This window comes from Enoplosus armatus, chromosome 8, assembly GCF_043641665.1.
Source record: "Enoplosus armatus isolate fEnoArm2 chromosome 8, fEnoArm2.hap1, whole genome shotgun sequence".
NCBI classification, from domain to species: domain Eukaryota; kingdom Metazoa; phylum Chordata; class Actinopteri; order Centrarchiformes; family Enoplosidae; genus Enoplosus; species Enoplosus armatus.
Window position 1 is genome coordinate 3,385,151 of NC_092187.1, and position 14,235 is coordinate 3,399,385.

The 14,235-nt window shown below is 43.3% G+C and overlaps 1 protein-coding gene across 1 annotated transcript; it reads right to left on the reverse strand.

Annotated features, from left to right (window-relative positions):
- Nucleotides 1–529: 529 nt before the first annotated feature.
- plekhm2 (pleckstrin homology domain containing, family M (with RUN domain) member 2) lies at nt 530–13,611 on the reverse strand. Its single transcript, XM_070910816.1, has 20 exons — nt 13,476–13,611; nt 11,717–11,823; nt 11,238–11,347; nt 11,014–11,113; nt 10,817–10,904; nt 10,547–10,721; nt 9,157–9,216; nt 7,118–7,403; nt 6,250–7,020; nt 6,098–6,167; nt 5,406–5,496; nt 5,009–5,073; nt 4,559–4,647; nt 4,251–4,383; nt 3,711–3,901; nt 2,939–3,004; nt 2,438–2,597; nt 1,582–1,761; nt 831–947; nt 530–667 (listed from the first exon to the last, which is right to left on the reverse strand). Exons 1-20 carry the CDS (start codon nt 13,533–13,535, stop codon nt 530–532), a joined length of 3,057 nt encoding a protein of 1,018 aa, XP_070766917.1. The 5' UTR covers nt 13,536–13,611.
- Nucleotides 13,612–14,235: the final 624 nt, after the last annotated feature.

The following is a 14,235-nucleotide window of genomic DNA, read 5'->3' on the forward strand; positions in this document are numbered from 1 at the left end:
CAGGATACATTTGAATGCACGACGTATTGAATATTAGTTTCAGAGTCTTCCCATGACACAACTACCGCATGTGCATTGTACATTTATCCATCACAATATTTTTTTTTCCATCTGGAGAATTTCAGCACATTTGTTCTGCATTGACGCCATTTCTGAAGGGCCTCTAACAAAAGGACTTATGGAAATGTATTACCAGTTTCAAATCAAATCTGCTGCAATGTTCTGTTGGAGGCTCGTTCATATCATTTCATTTCAAGCGAGAATGTCTTACTGTTGCATCATTGCGATGCGATGTGCCATATGCATTGCTACTTCAGCAGGAAGTTTCTCAGGGGGGCATCACCAGCTCGTGCTGCAGAACAACCACCCACCACATCGGATTGGTTCATCTCAGCCTTTCAGCTTAGAACTCTGAACAGTTTGCAGTGACACAGACTGTAATGCAAGAGTTAAATCTATCTATCCTAGAACTATATCAGACTGTCTCAGTGGCTACCCGCAGGTAAGTGTGTGTTTGAGAGTGTGTCTGTCAGCACCAGGGTTCACGCTGGGCTCTGCCTCGGGCCAGACTGTCTGCCCTCTGCCAGGCACTATTCATCAGGGCGAGGGCCTCACCGCAACGCTTCTGCACAGACGGATCCAACACCTCTCTGTGGGGAAGGTCAACCTGTGCATAGTGACGACATACATAAAGGTTTAACCAGGTGCATGATCAGTGGCAGTAGTGCTGGATTTAAGATCTTGAATGCTGACATTTTGGGACAGTAAGCATTGCAATATTACTGAATTTCCCCCCTTAAATCACTGATAACGACAATTTCTCTTCCCACCTGGTAAATGGCCTTCCATGTGTTGTCTAAAGCCTCCAGCAGTCGATCTCTCTCTTCATACCCGCTGAAGTACAAGACCCATGGAGGAAGGAACTGGGTCCGATCGGCCGCAAACTCCTACAGAGGCAGAAAGTTGGAAAAAGCCAAGAGTGAAGGCTCACAAACACAAGAGAATTATACCTATATACTGGTATATATGGTGAACTGTCTAATTCATTGTTTATGCCTTGTCTGTGTGTGCGCGCAAGACAGTTACACAGTTACAGTGGGCTATAGGTAAAACTAAAGATGCTACAATCATGTGGTTATGGATTAGGAAACCCTATTTCTGAAGCATACAGTTCTCGTCTCATTTGACATTGTTCATTAAAAAACATGATACCCCACAATTTATTTGTTACAAAGCAAAACAGAAAATGTTAAAGTGGAAGGTACTAAGTGAGTACAGTTTGTTTGATATACACACACTGACTGTAGCGTGATTTATAATGTGTCTTTCGTCATTCAGTTTAATTAATTCCGCACTTAACCTTTTTTTGTTTTGCACCTAGTTTGCAAAACATCACAAACTATATTTTTTAATGTTAATAAGCATGCATACCCCGAGCAAAAGTACATTCCTGAAAACTTAATTCCATAGTTAATACATTACAACTGTGGGCATATAGCCTAGCTCACACATGAATAAGTTAATTCATTAATTCATTAAAGCCTAATAACACCAAGAGGAGTTAAACAGATGGTCACTTACAATGACACAGTACTCCTTGTCGGCCTCCAGGCTGACAGCAGTGACATTGCAGATATCAGCGCTGCCCAGCGAACGGAAGAAGCTGGTCTGACAGTCCTGATGGCAAGTTAGCAGCTTGCTGTCTGTCATCACCAGGCAACATGGGATACATGGGGTGGGGGCCACGCCCTGAGGGATGACCTGCAGGTACGGCAGTTGTAGATTATACCTTGCTTACGTAAATAGGGCTTACATTAATCCATATTGACATTTTGCATTAAGAGAACGTATGCCTCTTGCATACAATGGACATCAGCTGACGTAACAAAGTCCCAATCAACTTCCTCAGGCTGTACAGCCAGCTCAGTGCATGTCAAGGGGCGTTTATGTATGGTCACTTCTTGTTGAAAGCTGTGAGGAAAGCCAATCCTACTTGACTGCTGAGTCTACCTCTCTTAAGTTAAAATGAAACACAACAATCTGTGTAATATGTCATAATATGGGCTTTGTGGGATGGAATCACAGGAACAAGTGCTCTGTTTGTTCTAATTCAGCATGTTTGGCTTATTTTCGTTTGAGGTCAGTGTACATCGACAGTGTTGACAGTACATGACAGATACTGGTTGGCTGTGTGACTGAAGTATATATTCTTACAGGACTTACATACATAGTTGAATATGGACTGTGTAAACCTTGTGTGTGCTGTGTAATTTCCGCCCGGGGATCAATAAAGTACTTCTAATGAATGACTAATGAACAGACACCTGTATGACACCAATTATTGTCCCCCTGTGTCTATTAAAGCGTTGAGATACATAAAATATTGTAAAACAAATGTTTGCTAAACACTTGGCGTGTGCACTAGACAACTCCTTACCCCTTTGGAGACAGACTGGCAGAGCAGCTGCATCCAGTCAGCCATGTCCTGCTCATTGTTGGCGCTGAGCTCCAGTGGAGGACGCTCTGTCAGGACCACTTGGAAGGCATGGGGACGCTCTGTGCTGTTTGAGCGGCGGCAGCCTCCACAGTGCTCTCCTCTGTTGAGAAATGACAGGGAGCAAAGAGCTTGATAATGCATCAGTGAACATCATTTTCTTATTAGTGAGTATTGTTCCTGCTTTTGAACAGTGAAGGCCTCCACAGGCTAACCATCTCCACTCTAAAAGGCCTTTCTCAGTAGGAAAAGCACAGGAATAAACTATCAAATAAATCCTGGCTGAATTCCATTTAGCTGCGTCAGTTTCAGGGTCCTGGTATTGTGCATGTTGGCTCACTGTCACGGCTTACTGGGACACTTGAGTCAGAGTGCTTTTCCTACTATGACAAGTCAAAATGTCTGCTGTGATAAGGGACCATCTTTCAGCCAGTTGAAGCTTACCCCATAGTGACTGACAGCAGAGGTGTCACATCAGTTCTTTCTGAATACAGGTACAGAATCCCATTGCTGAAAGAAAAGAGGACACAACGATTTATATTCACCTAATCAGAAGCTTGACATCATATTACAGAAAGATGATGTGCTTTACTATTAACATAATACATATAACACATTATAAGCTTTACAGAATGCACTGGTCTGTGCTGATGCCAGTCAACCACTTTTGTGTGGTTGGGCCTCTAAGGGCCACCAGTGGGGCTTTTAGGTTCTTAGCCTTGTTTCATAAGAAGGTGCCACAAAAACAAATGAATTCTAAGACATTACTGTTACTATTGTAACGTGTTTTATATTATACATTGTGTACCTCTGGATGGGTTTTCAGTATGTCTGGCAATAGCAGATGGTGGAAGTAGTGAAAAGCCAAAGGAAATATCACTTCCACTGTGGTTTTTTTTTAATTTTTAATTTTTTCACTGAGCAAAAAGTGTGAATTAGGTAAGAAAATACTGGGGATCAGGGTAAATGTGATCAATCTTTTTGGCACAACACTCAGGATTACAATATGTTACAATATGCTATGAACATCACAATAGGAAGTAACATGAATGCCTATTTATGAAGGAAAGAGACCCCCCCCCCCCTTGTGTATTAACAAGGTGGGAAGGTTAATGTTAGGTGTGCAGTATGTAGTATGGAACCCAGCCGATGTATATTCAAAGGAACACACTGACACCAGCTGACAGGGGTAGTGATGTGGAAGACCTGCCCATACCTGAGGACAAGGTAGCAGCTTTTCCACAGCTCTTTGCCCAGGTAGGTGGATCCAGCCCGGTACTGCAGAGCCCCCTCCTTGGTGCTGGAAGGTACTCCAGACCTTGGGGGGCCACCCTGGGGTGACAAATTCATGTCCATAGGATCCTCCCAATGGACCAGTGAATACAGTTGGATAGACACTTCAGATACCTGGAGAAGCAGGCAAGCATTAGTTTGCCACTGAAATATTAAGGTGATTGTGCTGCTAAGCTTTTTTCAAAGTAAAATCGTCAACATTAGTTAGTATGAACGCAGGGGGTTACAAATTATCCATTCATTCCTGGTCGGCGACAAGATAGACATTATCCAAAGGACCATAATAGTGTTTGTATGGTTTACTTCAAATCATGTGTACTTTACATTACTGCTAACCACTTTCCAAAGCATACTTTGGTGTTTTACATTTCTGAACTGTGTTCTTTTCATAGTTACATTTATGTCAGACCAGACCTGTAATGAGGAGCTACTACAGTATATGTGAAGTTTAACATGTCTCTACCTCACAGTAAGATTCCTGGGAGACAAACTTAGTGAGAGCCAGTTTTTCCATGGTAGCATCAGTCAGAACAGCGGGGTAAGGAGGCTCACGACAACCCTTCACCATGGCTGACTTGAGAATGGACAAGAACCAGCTGTAAGTGAAGAAGGATGGATTGGATAAGGACAGGTCCAATTTGTGACATTTCCTGAACAGATCAAAGTCAATATTCTTAATAGGACCACAGATATAGAATCTTTGTATCTGATAAAGTATTGAGTCAGAGTATCAAGAACCACGAGGCACAGATATACAGGTATATCACTCACTCAGTCAGAGAGGCATCAGCTGTGTCCAACAGGAATTTTCTTCGTCTGTTGGTGCAAACCACTGTCACTGTCTGTTGGTCGAGGCCCACCTAAAGGAACACAGCATCACAACTAATACATAAGACACAAAACGAACTTTGTGCTCCACTACCCCAGCTGAGGCTACATGGTTCATAAACATCATGTCATTAACTCTGCATGGATCACACTGACGACCATGTAGACTGCAGATTCAACCATGATGTGATGGTGGAGCACTGTACAACAAAAACATACAACTCTATTAACTCATACATATTTTGTAACATTAAGGAACTTTAAAAGATCCCTTAAATGGCGGCAAGAAGAAAACTTGAAAGGGTTTGTAAAAACATGTATGTAAAATAACAGCGGCCATGGCCACGGACAAATGAGAGAAAATAGCAAACCCTTGCTGTGCAGGATACTTACTGAGAGATAGTCCAGCTCATTATACGAAACTGCATCTTCCACTGTGTAGGGCTTCTCTGCTGCACCTGTGGAGGAAAACAAAAGTACAACCAAGGCATGCGTTGAGCACATGTGAATGTAATGTATTTTCTTCCTACAGAATAACTTGGTAGAAACTCTGCAGAGATCCTTCAGAACAAGGGACTCTCAGGGTTGCTAGTACAGGTGGACACCATCAGTTTACACAGTCATAGTCAAAATCATATTCACTGCATGTAAGAAAAGTAAGAGATCAATGCTTGTTTGCCCTGTGTAAAAAATCAAGCGTGACTCCCCACACCAATTTAATGTCCCAACTACAGACTTCACCCCTTCTTACCAAATAAAGTCAATGCATGCTGTGTTTTTAGCCACTTACCCTTCCTAAGCAGGTAGATGTAACAGTCAGTCAGCAGCAGGTAAAGGGGCTGCAGGTCCCCCTCCATATGGCCTGTGCTCATTCTCACCATCTGAAAACACAAAGGTAAATTCTGTCAAATGTCGGCAACCTCCACATTCATCTGTCTCGATCTCTTCTGTTCACTAGTGATGGGCCCTGGCAGTTGGATAGCAGACAGTAGCACAGTGTTGCTAAAAAAAATATAGCAAATTACAGACTATATTTTGTAGCCATGCAGTCCATCAGCAGCTGTGGGTTTTCACCATTTATCACAAATCAGTGAATATTTATTCACTTCATACTGGAAATCATTTTAGAAGTCGTGAAATTGTATTAAATCTGCATTTTTTTTGTTTGTTTGCAGTTTGGTGCCAAGTGGGAAAAACACTGAATGTTTTTTTTTACTAACTAATACCCGATATAGATTACTACAGCCTGAGTAAAAGCAGTTAAAAGGCAACTGGCAAACTGAGCCTTGCAACACTTCCACTGAGTAACTGTCTTAAACACATGTGAAAGAGGATGCTGTAAAAAAAAAAAAGTGCATGACATCACTGTACTGCGTTACGTCTCTAAATGTTATCACTCGATTATTAATGTTACAGCACACACATTCAGTTCCTCCGAACAAAATGAAATGAATGAAGAACAATGAGTTTGTCTGTCTTCACCTTGAAGAGCTGCTCCTCGTTCTCTCTGAATACATGAATCATGAGAAGAAGCAAGTGATTGTTGTCCACCCTGAAAAAATGAATAATGAAGAACATTAGACACACTTTGAACAGCATTACAACAACCAGCTCATTTTGTCGAAACTCCTTACTTAAACTCTGCAGGATGAGAACTTTCAGAGGGACTGAGCTTCTCCTCTTGTAGTTGTTCTGCTTCCTCGGTAAATGTTTTCTTGTCCGTTTCCTGTCCTCCTTCTGTGTCTTCCTTCCCGGTCTTCATGTCGGGTTCCTGTCCTGCTGGCGCTTTTGCCTCTCCTTCATCTTCAAGGCCACCTGAAAGAGTCTGCGACTGGCTATGCTCTGTAGAGTCATTGTGGCCACCACCCGTGGGAGTAGGGTCTGGACTGAAGGGGGTAAAGCAGCATAAGTCTGTAGGCTCAGCAGAGGCCTGCAGGAAGGGGGCTGGGTCAGGTGGCTCGCCCTCTGAATCTTCACGAAAGGGCTGCTGTGCAGGAGGCTCAGGGCCCTGGACACAGCCTTCACTGTTTTTCTCCTCTTCCTCCTGTAAGTGCTCCCAGGCCTCCTCCCTATCCAGAGCCCCGTTGAGCCGGTCCACGACATCACGGAGGGGTTGGCCCACAGTGTCCATGGAGGTGTCCGCCATCTCTGGGAGCCGTAGGAGGCCTTCTACTCCGTCCTCATCTCCTTCCTCCACAACCTCTGACCCCACCCTGCTTCTCCTCGACCCTGCTTCAGCATCCAGCTGAGTTATAGTGCCGTTTAATGAATCCACGTCCTCCGAGGCCAGGAGGCTGTTGTCCATTTCCATGTGCTCGGAGGAGATAGAGTTATGGATGCTGCTGCTGGAATCTGTGGAGCCCTTCCCTCGTCGCTTCTTGGCTGGTTTCCTTCGTCTGGCCATCCTGGAAGACTAGAGTAGTTAGCTGTGTTCTAATACAACTTGATAAGCTATGCAGATATAATGTGAGCCTACAAGCCAGAAAGCTGCAGCTGCTGTACCTGATGACCTCCAGCTCATTGCAGGTGCTCTCTATGTCATCTCCCGCGGTGGCATTGTGGCGGCTGGCCACATGAACTGGCGTGACGTCGGCTGAGGTGTTGGTGGTGTTGGTGTCTGAGTCCTCGTTGAAGGGGTTGTGTCTGAACGTAGGGCTGTGTGGCGAAACATGAGTTTCTACCTTCACCTTCACAGTGCCGGCAGACAGGACCACTGTGTCGCTGATGACTGTCTGGGGATCAGAGCCACTGGATCGCGGGCAGCTGGCCTGGTCGATCAGGTCACCCTCTACCATGAAAAACAACACCAAGACACTCAGAGTAGTAGCAGTCAAGCACATTTAGCTCTCTATATAAGAAACACACAGAATTTTTGGCACTGTCTCGCCAGTAGGTTGTAGTGATAAACATGGTTTACCATAGAAAGTAATTTAGACTAGAGTTGTTTCTACTCATACACATTCTGGGTGATTATTTTTGTTTATGTTTTCATCACCAATGGAAAGTTGACCAAAAAGACAATTTCACAAAAACTTTGTGTATTTCTTCAACAGCATCGCACGCAAACAAATGTTAGGGGCTGCAGCGTTCTTTGGCAGGGTCAAAGAGGCACAGAACGCGATGCGCAACACAGGCAGCAGCTTTCTTTGAAGTGGCACAGGCCTAGGTCACGTATTAGTTCTGCTGCTAGAGACGGGTCATAACAAGCAAATCTTTGAATAATATAATTTGCAGGAACCAGCATTTTGTTTGTACTTACTGGGATTCATGAGTGGACTGACCAAGCTACGGCACAGACCAACTCACTAGAGAGATTCTCATATTGTTTGTTTCCACAAGCTACTTTGATTAACAGCTGTGTTCATCAAAGCCTGAAAAACAAAAAGGACAAACTTCAGCCAGGTCATGGCCAAAGTGGTCCAGTGGAAGGTAGAGTTTGACTATTTGTACATGACAGAAACTGAGTGTCTCAGCCCTGATTCAAGCAAGGAATACATATGATGAAGATGCTTTCTTTTGCTCAGAACTTTCTTTTAACCATTGTATGTTTTGACCCATGAAAAATAAGCAAATTTAAAATTAAAACCTTGAAATGAATAGTCAACCATGAGACAAGAGACGTGTGCATTTAGCAGCTTACTGCAAACAGATGCTGTAGTAATACACAGCAATTTATTGATGTTAATGACCTTTTGCAGCTATTCCTGATTGTTACCTCACACTACAGCTGAGCTGAACCTAGGCCAGTGCCACATATCACACGGGAAGAGAGGACATTACAAAAAACGATACACCAGACAAACAAATAACACGGCGTAATGGAGGCAGACTGGACGAGGTGAGTACCAGTTACATCAGGCATTTATCTTGCTGTGGTAAATAACAAGGCAGAGTGAGCATCAGGAGCATTCCCTAGATGAGTAACACATGCACAACATGACAGGTAAAAGTTCCATGTACCCACCCAACACCGAATTCCCCAGTGGACCAAAGAGCTGCGCTTCTTCCCGAACTTACCTGTCAACTTATTGTGTATGATGACACTTTGTATTTTGGTTTATTTACTTGTTTGTTAAGTCAACTCATAAAATGATTATTAAGAAAGTCACAGTACTAATACTAATACAAACTACTAACGTAGATCAACTAACTGGTCAACGTAGAGGTTTGTTTAATAGTTGTGTAATAATATCTTCAGCTACTGGCTTCCTATCTTATGTTCATCAAATCCAGTTACGCAGTAATCATAGTGATATGCCACAGAACTTCATTTATATTACTGGGTTAGTAGTCCACATGCCTTCTAACTGAATCCATCCCCAAAAATCAAAGCACATTTACCCACATCCCTTTGATCATGCTTGTTTTCATGTCTGCCAATCAGCAGTCTTTTGCACCACCTAGCTGTATTTTACACATTAACATGTGTAACTACTGGCTAAAGTACCCAGCATGCATTAAGCACAAACTGTGGGATGGCCATGCCAGATAGGAGGGAGGGACGGAAAGGCAGGAAGGGGAGGGGTTGACCAATGTCCCACCTTCCCAGTCTGCACTTGGCAATGACTGCAACACGGGGAAGATGTCACCGAAATCATAATCTAAAAAAAGGAGGCATAACATTCAACATTAGAGAGAGATGGAGTAGGAGATTGAGGCAATGGCAGAGAAAACAGAAAAATAACATGACATAGGGTATACAAAATAACAGAATTGATGGGGGGAAAGTGGGAACTAAAACAGGGAAACTGACTCAGTACTTTGTGGCGAGCGATGAGGAAAGCATTCACTGAGCGCTGCAATCTCCCCAATGAGAACATTCTGTACCCATCAGCCTCTGCACGCCAAGTGATCCATTTGATAAAATGCACTTTGGTATCCATGAGTCACAACATGCCATTAGCTTGAAATCACTGTATGAATTTGTGCCAAAGCATATGAGCGTGTATTTGCACTTCAGTGGGGCGTGATCAAATCGTAAACCCAAAAATAAAGGCTGCCATACAGCAAGAGTCACATTAGTCCATATAATAATTATAATAATGTGTTTTTCAAGACACAGCAGCACTTAGAACTGACACTAGATATTTGATGGGGCTAATTTAAAGGGCACTGACTGGTCAATAATAATTCAGAATTGAAGACCAGTATGGGTCCAAATGATTGTCAAACCAGTAAGTCTGAGTGTTCCTCTTCTGAAATTAGACAATCACTGGTGATAAAGTTAAACAATGGATCAAGTAAAAATGGACTAATTAATGTAGTTCCGTCTAAAATCAGCCGATCAAAATCCGATCCTTCCTTTAATGAACTCTACTCTACTTTGTCCCCCTCAGCCAGCTAGTGTTGCAGCGCGCTGCTCTCCTTAATGACAGCCACTGCAAGCATTTTGTTTCATATGTGAGTGAGTGAAAACCAGTGTGTGTGTGTGTGTGTGTGTGTGTGTGTGTGTGAAAAATTCTTAAAATTATATTATAAGAATTACTCTGTAACACAACTGTATAACCAACCGTTTCTGTAGTCCCAACAACTCCAACAGAGTGATCCGTCTTCTCTCTGGCTGATGGTATTAAGCCAATTTCAGGAGTCATTCTCCCAGTTAAACTTATTCATATCAATCATTCAAACTCATCAGTTTCATAGTTTTGAATCAGGACCTTCAGTATTTGGATCAAGTAGCTCATGAAGTTGTGCCACATTTAGGTAGATATAAGTATCATATATTGTAGAGTAGTGCGCATGCGCCAACCGCGCATGCAGCCTGTTACAGCCGCTGCACAATTCCCCCCCCCCCGGGGATCAATAAAGTATTTCTGATTCTGATGCTGATTTGTGATCAGATCGGATTCTGTATCAGCAGACATCAAATATTAAAGAACTTGGATCGGGGTTTGGGCCAAAAAAACTTGACTGGGACATCCCCATGCTTACCTTCACTGGACGGGGCTATGGCGCTGTCATCCCACTCCAGGTTGGTGGAGGTGAAGGAGGTGAAGGAGTGCAGGGACAAGCTGTCTGAGCTGGGCAGTCTTTCCTCAAAGTCCAGCAGGTTCTGGGGTTTGTAGTATTCTGGCATGTAGGGGGCCACGTCCAGATAGGGCACATCCTGAACCAACAGCATCCGACAGAAACGTTACAGACATGCTGCTGACATTTGGGGAGCTGAATTTCTATTGACATTGTAAAGACATATATGCTAACCAGCTCCAGATCAAAGCGAATGAACTCCAGGCCGGACACCAGGGTGAGGAAGAGTGTGAGGTGGTCATGACTGCACACCAGTGCGTTCCTGAAGGAGAAGAAAATCAGTTCGCTTCATGTGGGTGACACATGTTTCCATTCCACTTGTTACATAGCATCAATTAGTGAACACAGATCAGGGTTTCTGGATGACTTACTTAAAATAATACTTCTGCAGTAATCCTTGGTTCTCCTGGAAGAGGCGTAGATAGCTCTCTAAAGAGCTCTCACTCAGTGCCAAGTACAACCATGCACGGCCTGCAAAGAAAGGAGAAGAGTTAGTTTCTATGCATATAATCCACTGAATGATGCACGATGCGTTATCCCCCAAGTGCTGTATGTGTGTGTGTGTGTGTTTGACTGTGTGAAGGAGATGTCTCACTTCGACCAAGGTTGGTTGCTATGTGCTGAAGCTCATCTATCTGACGGACAGCCTCTCTCCTGGTGAAGTGAAGGACCAGGACCCAGTAGCCTGAGGAGATGTCCTGCAGCCTGCAATGTAGAAAATAGTCAATAGCATCACATGCATGACATCAAACAGGGCAAGGGTAGTAAGGTGGTGGCAGAAGAGCTACATTTTCACAGAAATCTAACAGTAATATATGTACATATGAATGATGTAAAGTATCCACACCTAAATCAATTATTTGGGGCTTGACTCTAAAAGTTGTCAAAACTGCCGAAAAAGCGTGTGTTGTAACCGTTAGCATGCAGGGGCGTGAGGCTTGTATATATATGCCTAAAATACAAGAATAATATGATTCATAACATGGATTTTTGCAAGAAATAATTCAGATTTCTATTTGCACTATGCACTTTTCCTCTTCCAAGTGAGCAATTTACTTCCAGTAAACCTCTTACCCATACAACAGAGCATGGTCAAGGTGTTCACAGAGGCGCTGCAGGACCCGGTCGTGATTTCGGATAGCTGGAGTCTCATCTTCACAGGCCGCAAAGTAACTCTGCAACTGTAGAGAGACATGGTTGTTCTGCTCAGTTTGTTTATCTGGGGAGGGGGACATTTTAACTCCAATTCCAGTTACAATGTTGCTACACTTTCTCAAGAACTAATTAGGATAGACCTTTAAAATTACACTTAAAAAGGGTTATATACAGTGTATATATATATATATATATTTATCTATTTGCTTAATAGTTAGATTGGACTCATTGGGACTGACTGACTTGCTTTAATACAAACAAGCCAAACAATCTACAGTCTAACCTGTTGATCAAATAATGTCATTGTTTTGCTTCTGTACTCCAGCACACTGGACTTGAAATATAACAATAACTACAGTATGAACACTGTCTGCTTAATGGTGTTCATATCAATATGGGGATACATGATCCCCTTGGTTTACAGTCAAAGCAACCAAGGAATTTAGTGCCAAGCAGTGGAATGTTCCTGACCTAAATCCAACTGAGCATGTGTTTTACTGCTGTGATTCCAGTGTGTGGGTACTCCTTGTATTGCAGTTTTACTGCTCAAGACCAGACTGATGGCAAGAAACCCACGAAACAAGCAGTAAGTGAAGCTGGCTGCAGCACAGGTCTGACAGAGCATCACCAGGGAAGATACCAGGCAGCTCTACTGAAAGGTACAGTCTGCAAGCAGAGGATACTAAGTGTTTCATAGTGGTCCATTGTCATACAGTGTCCAGCAGAACCCTCTTGAACTAGAGTATTGGAATACTGAGGGATGACCAACCCAAGTGTAGGTCTTTGAGCTTTGAGAACTGGGATCTAAAGAAACAGAATTTGGATCCTGTGACCTCCACATGACTGAGCAATGTTTGTCTGAGGTAAACACTGTACACTTTCTTGGAAGCTTGAGACTTATAAACTTATACTGTCCTTATGCAGTCATTACAATAAAAAGAAATAAACTGGGGAACTGGACAAAAAAACGTGTTAGACACATGTGGATTAAGGAAGTAAGACAAAGTGCTGGGCTATTTGCATTAAACACACTAAGATGGGGCTTTCTAATGCAAGTTGGTGGGCTCGTATTGGGAAATAACTGAGACCGGGACAGACGAGAAAGCCCATGCAAAATAAAAACTGAAATGTACATGGTTTAGGAAAGTGAATGCACAAACATGCAGGGAGAGGAGGTAGAAGATGCAATGCTGTCTGTCAGGTTATAAGATGGGTAGTTTCACAATACCAGGCATTGCTGGAACAAAAAAATCTTAAATATTTCACCACTTAAATGGGAGCAAAGATCTGTTGAATAACCCATATGTTGCAAATGCACATCCGCCGTATGGTTAAAACTGTGTTTACAACACATGCGGCAGTGAGCAAACACAGGGGCTGGGTGCCACTATTGTCCACCATGTTCAAGAAGAGAAGCTAAAACATGACAACCGAGAGCTGGAGCTGTAAAACAGCAAGGTGAATTGAGAAATTGTAGGGAATAGTGTATACGTTATTTGATTATATCAGTAAGGGCAAGGCCCTTCCATGACAGGGAGCTGGTAATGTCCCCCCACCCGACGTGAAAGTTGCCCTCTTGGGCAGACAAAAGATGACCTAACGTTGGCTACAAGTAATTCAAGCATGAGAAAATAGTTAAATTCTGTGAAAGTGTGGCGACCAACCGGACAGGGCTTACCTTCTTGACAGACAGGGAGATGTTTTCCAATATGCGATCCTTTACTTTCAGCTGATCCATCACTGGTCTGTTGGCAGCTCACAGCAGGCTGTCAGCTGACTCCCAAAGCAGAGATCTTGTTGTGCTAAAGCTAATGCCGCCCGTCTTAGCTAGCTAACATTATCTTGCCCTCCAATGCGTTTGGCTGCCAGACCGACGACACAGTTTCGGCTGTCACTTGTACACTTTGAATTTGACCGCACCGCTAGTTCACAACGGCCATGTTAATACATAGCGCGCAGGACAGCTCAACCTCTGTCAGCGGATCCGGTTAGCCAAGTAACGTGATGTTTGCCTAGCTTCGCTTTAACGTTAGCTGTAGCCACTTGACTTTTTCCCTACCGCTAGACTCAGTCTGGGGGTGGCTAGCAAGTTAGAGCCCAACCGTGGTTAAGTTCATAGTCTCCGGTTCATCACTCTGGTTACACTATTGTGAACTAATGTACGTTTTCGTTTTCGTTTAATTGCCTATACAGTTAGCTAATTACGTCAAAGTCACGGGTGCTCAGGTTACTTTTGTGCTACTAACCTAACGTTAACTGCTCCGAGTCTGAACTCCCTCAGTCAGTCGGTTACGTCACCTCTAGCTTCAATACGCTGTATTAACGCGGGGAGAGAGGGGTGGGGGGGACTATGACTGAACGTCGTTCACATGTTTGATAATCAAGTGTTTTTTTTTGCTCAGCTTTGTGCAAAAACACAATACATCACGAAATATGAC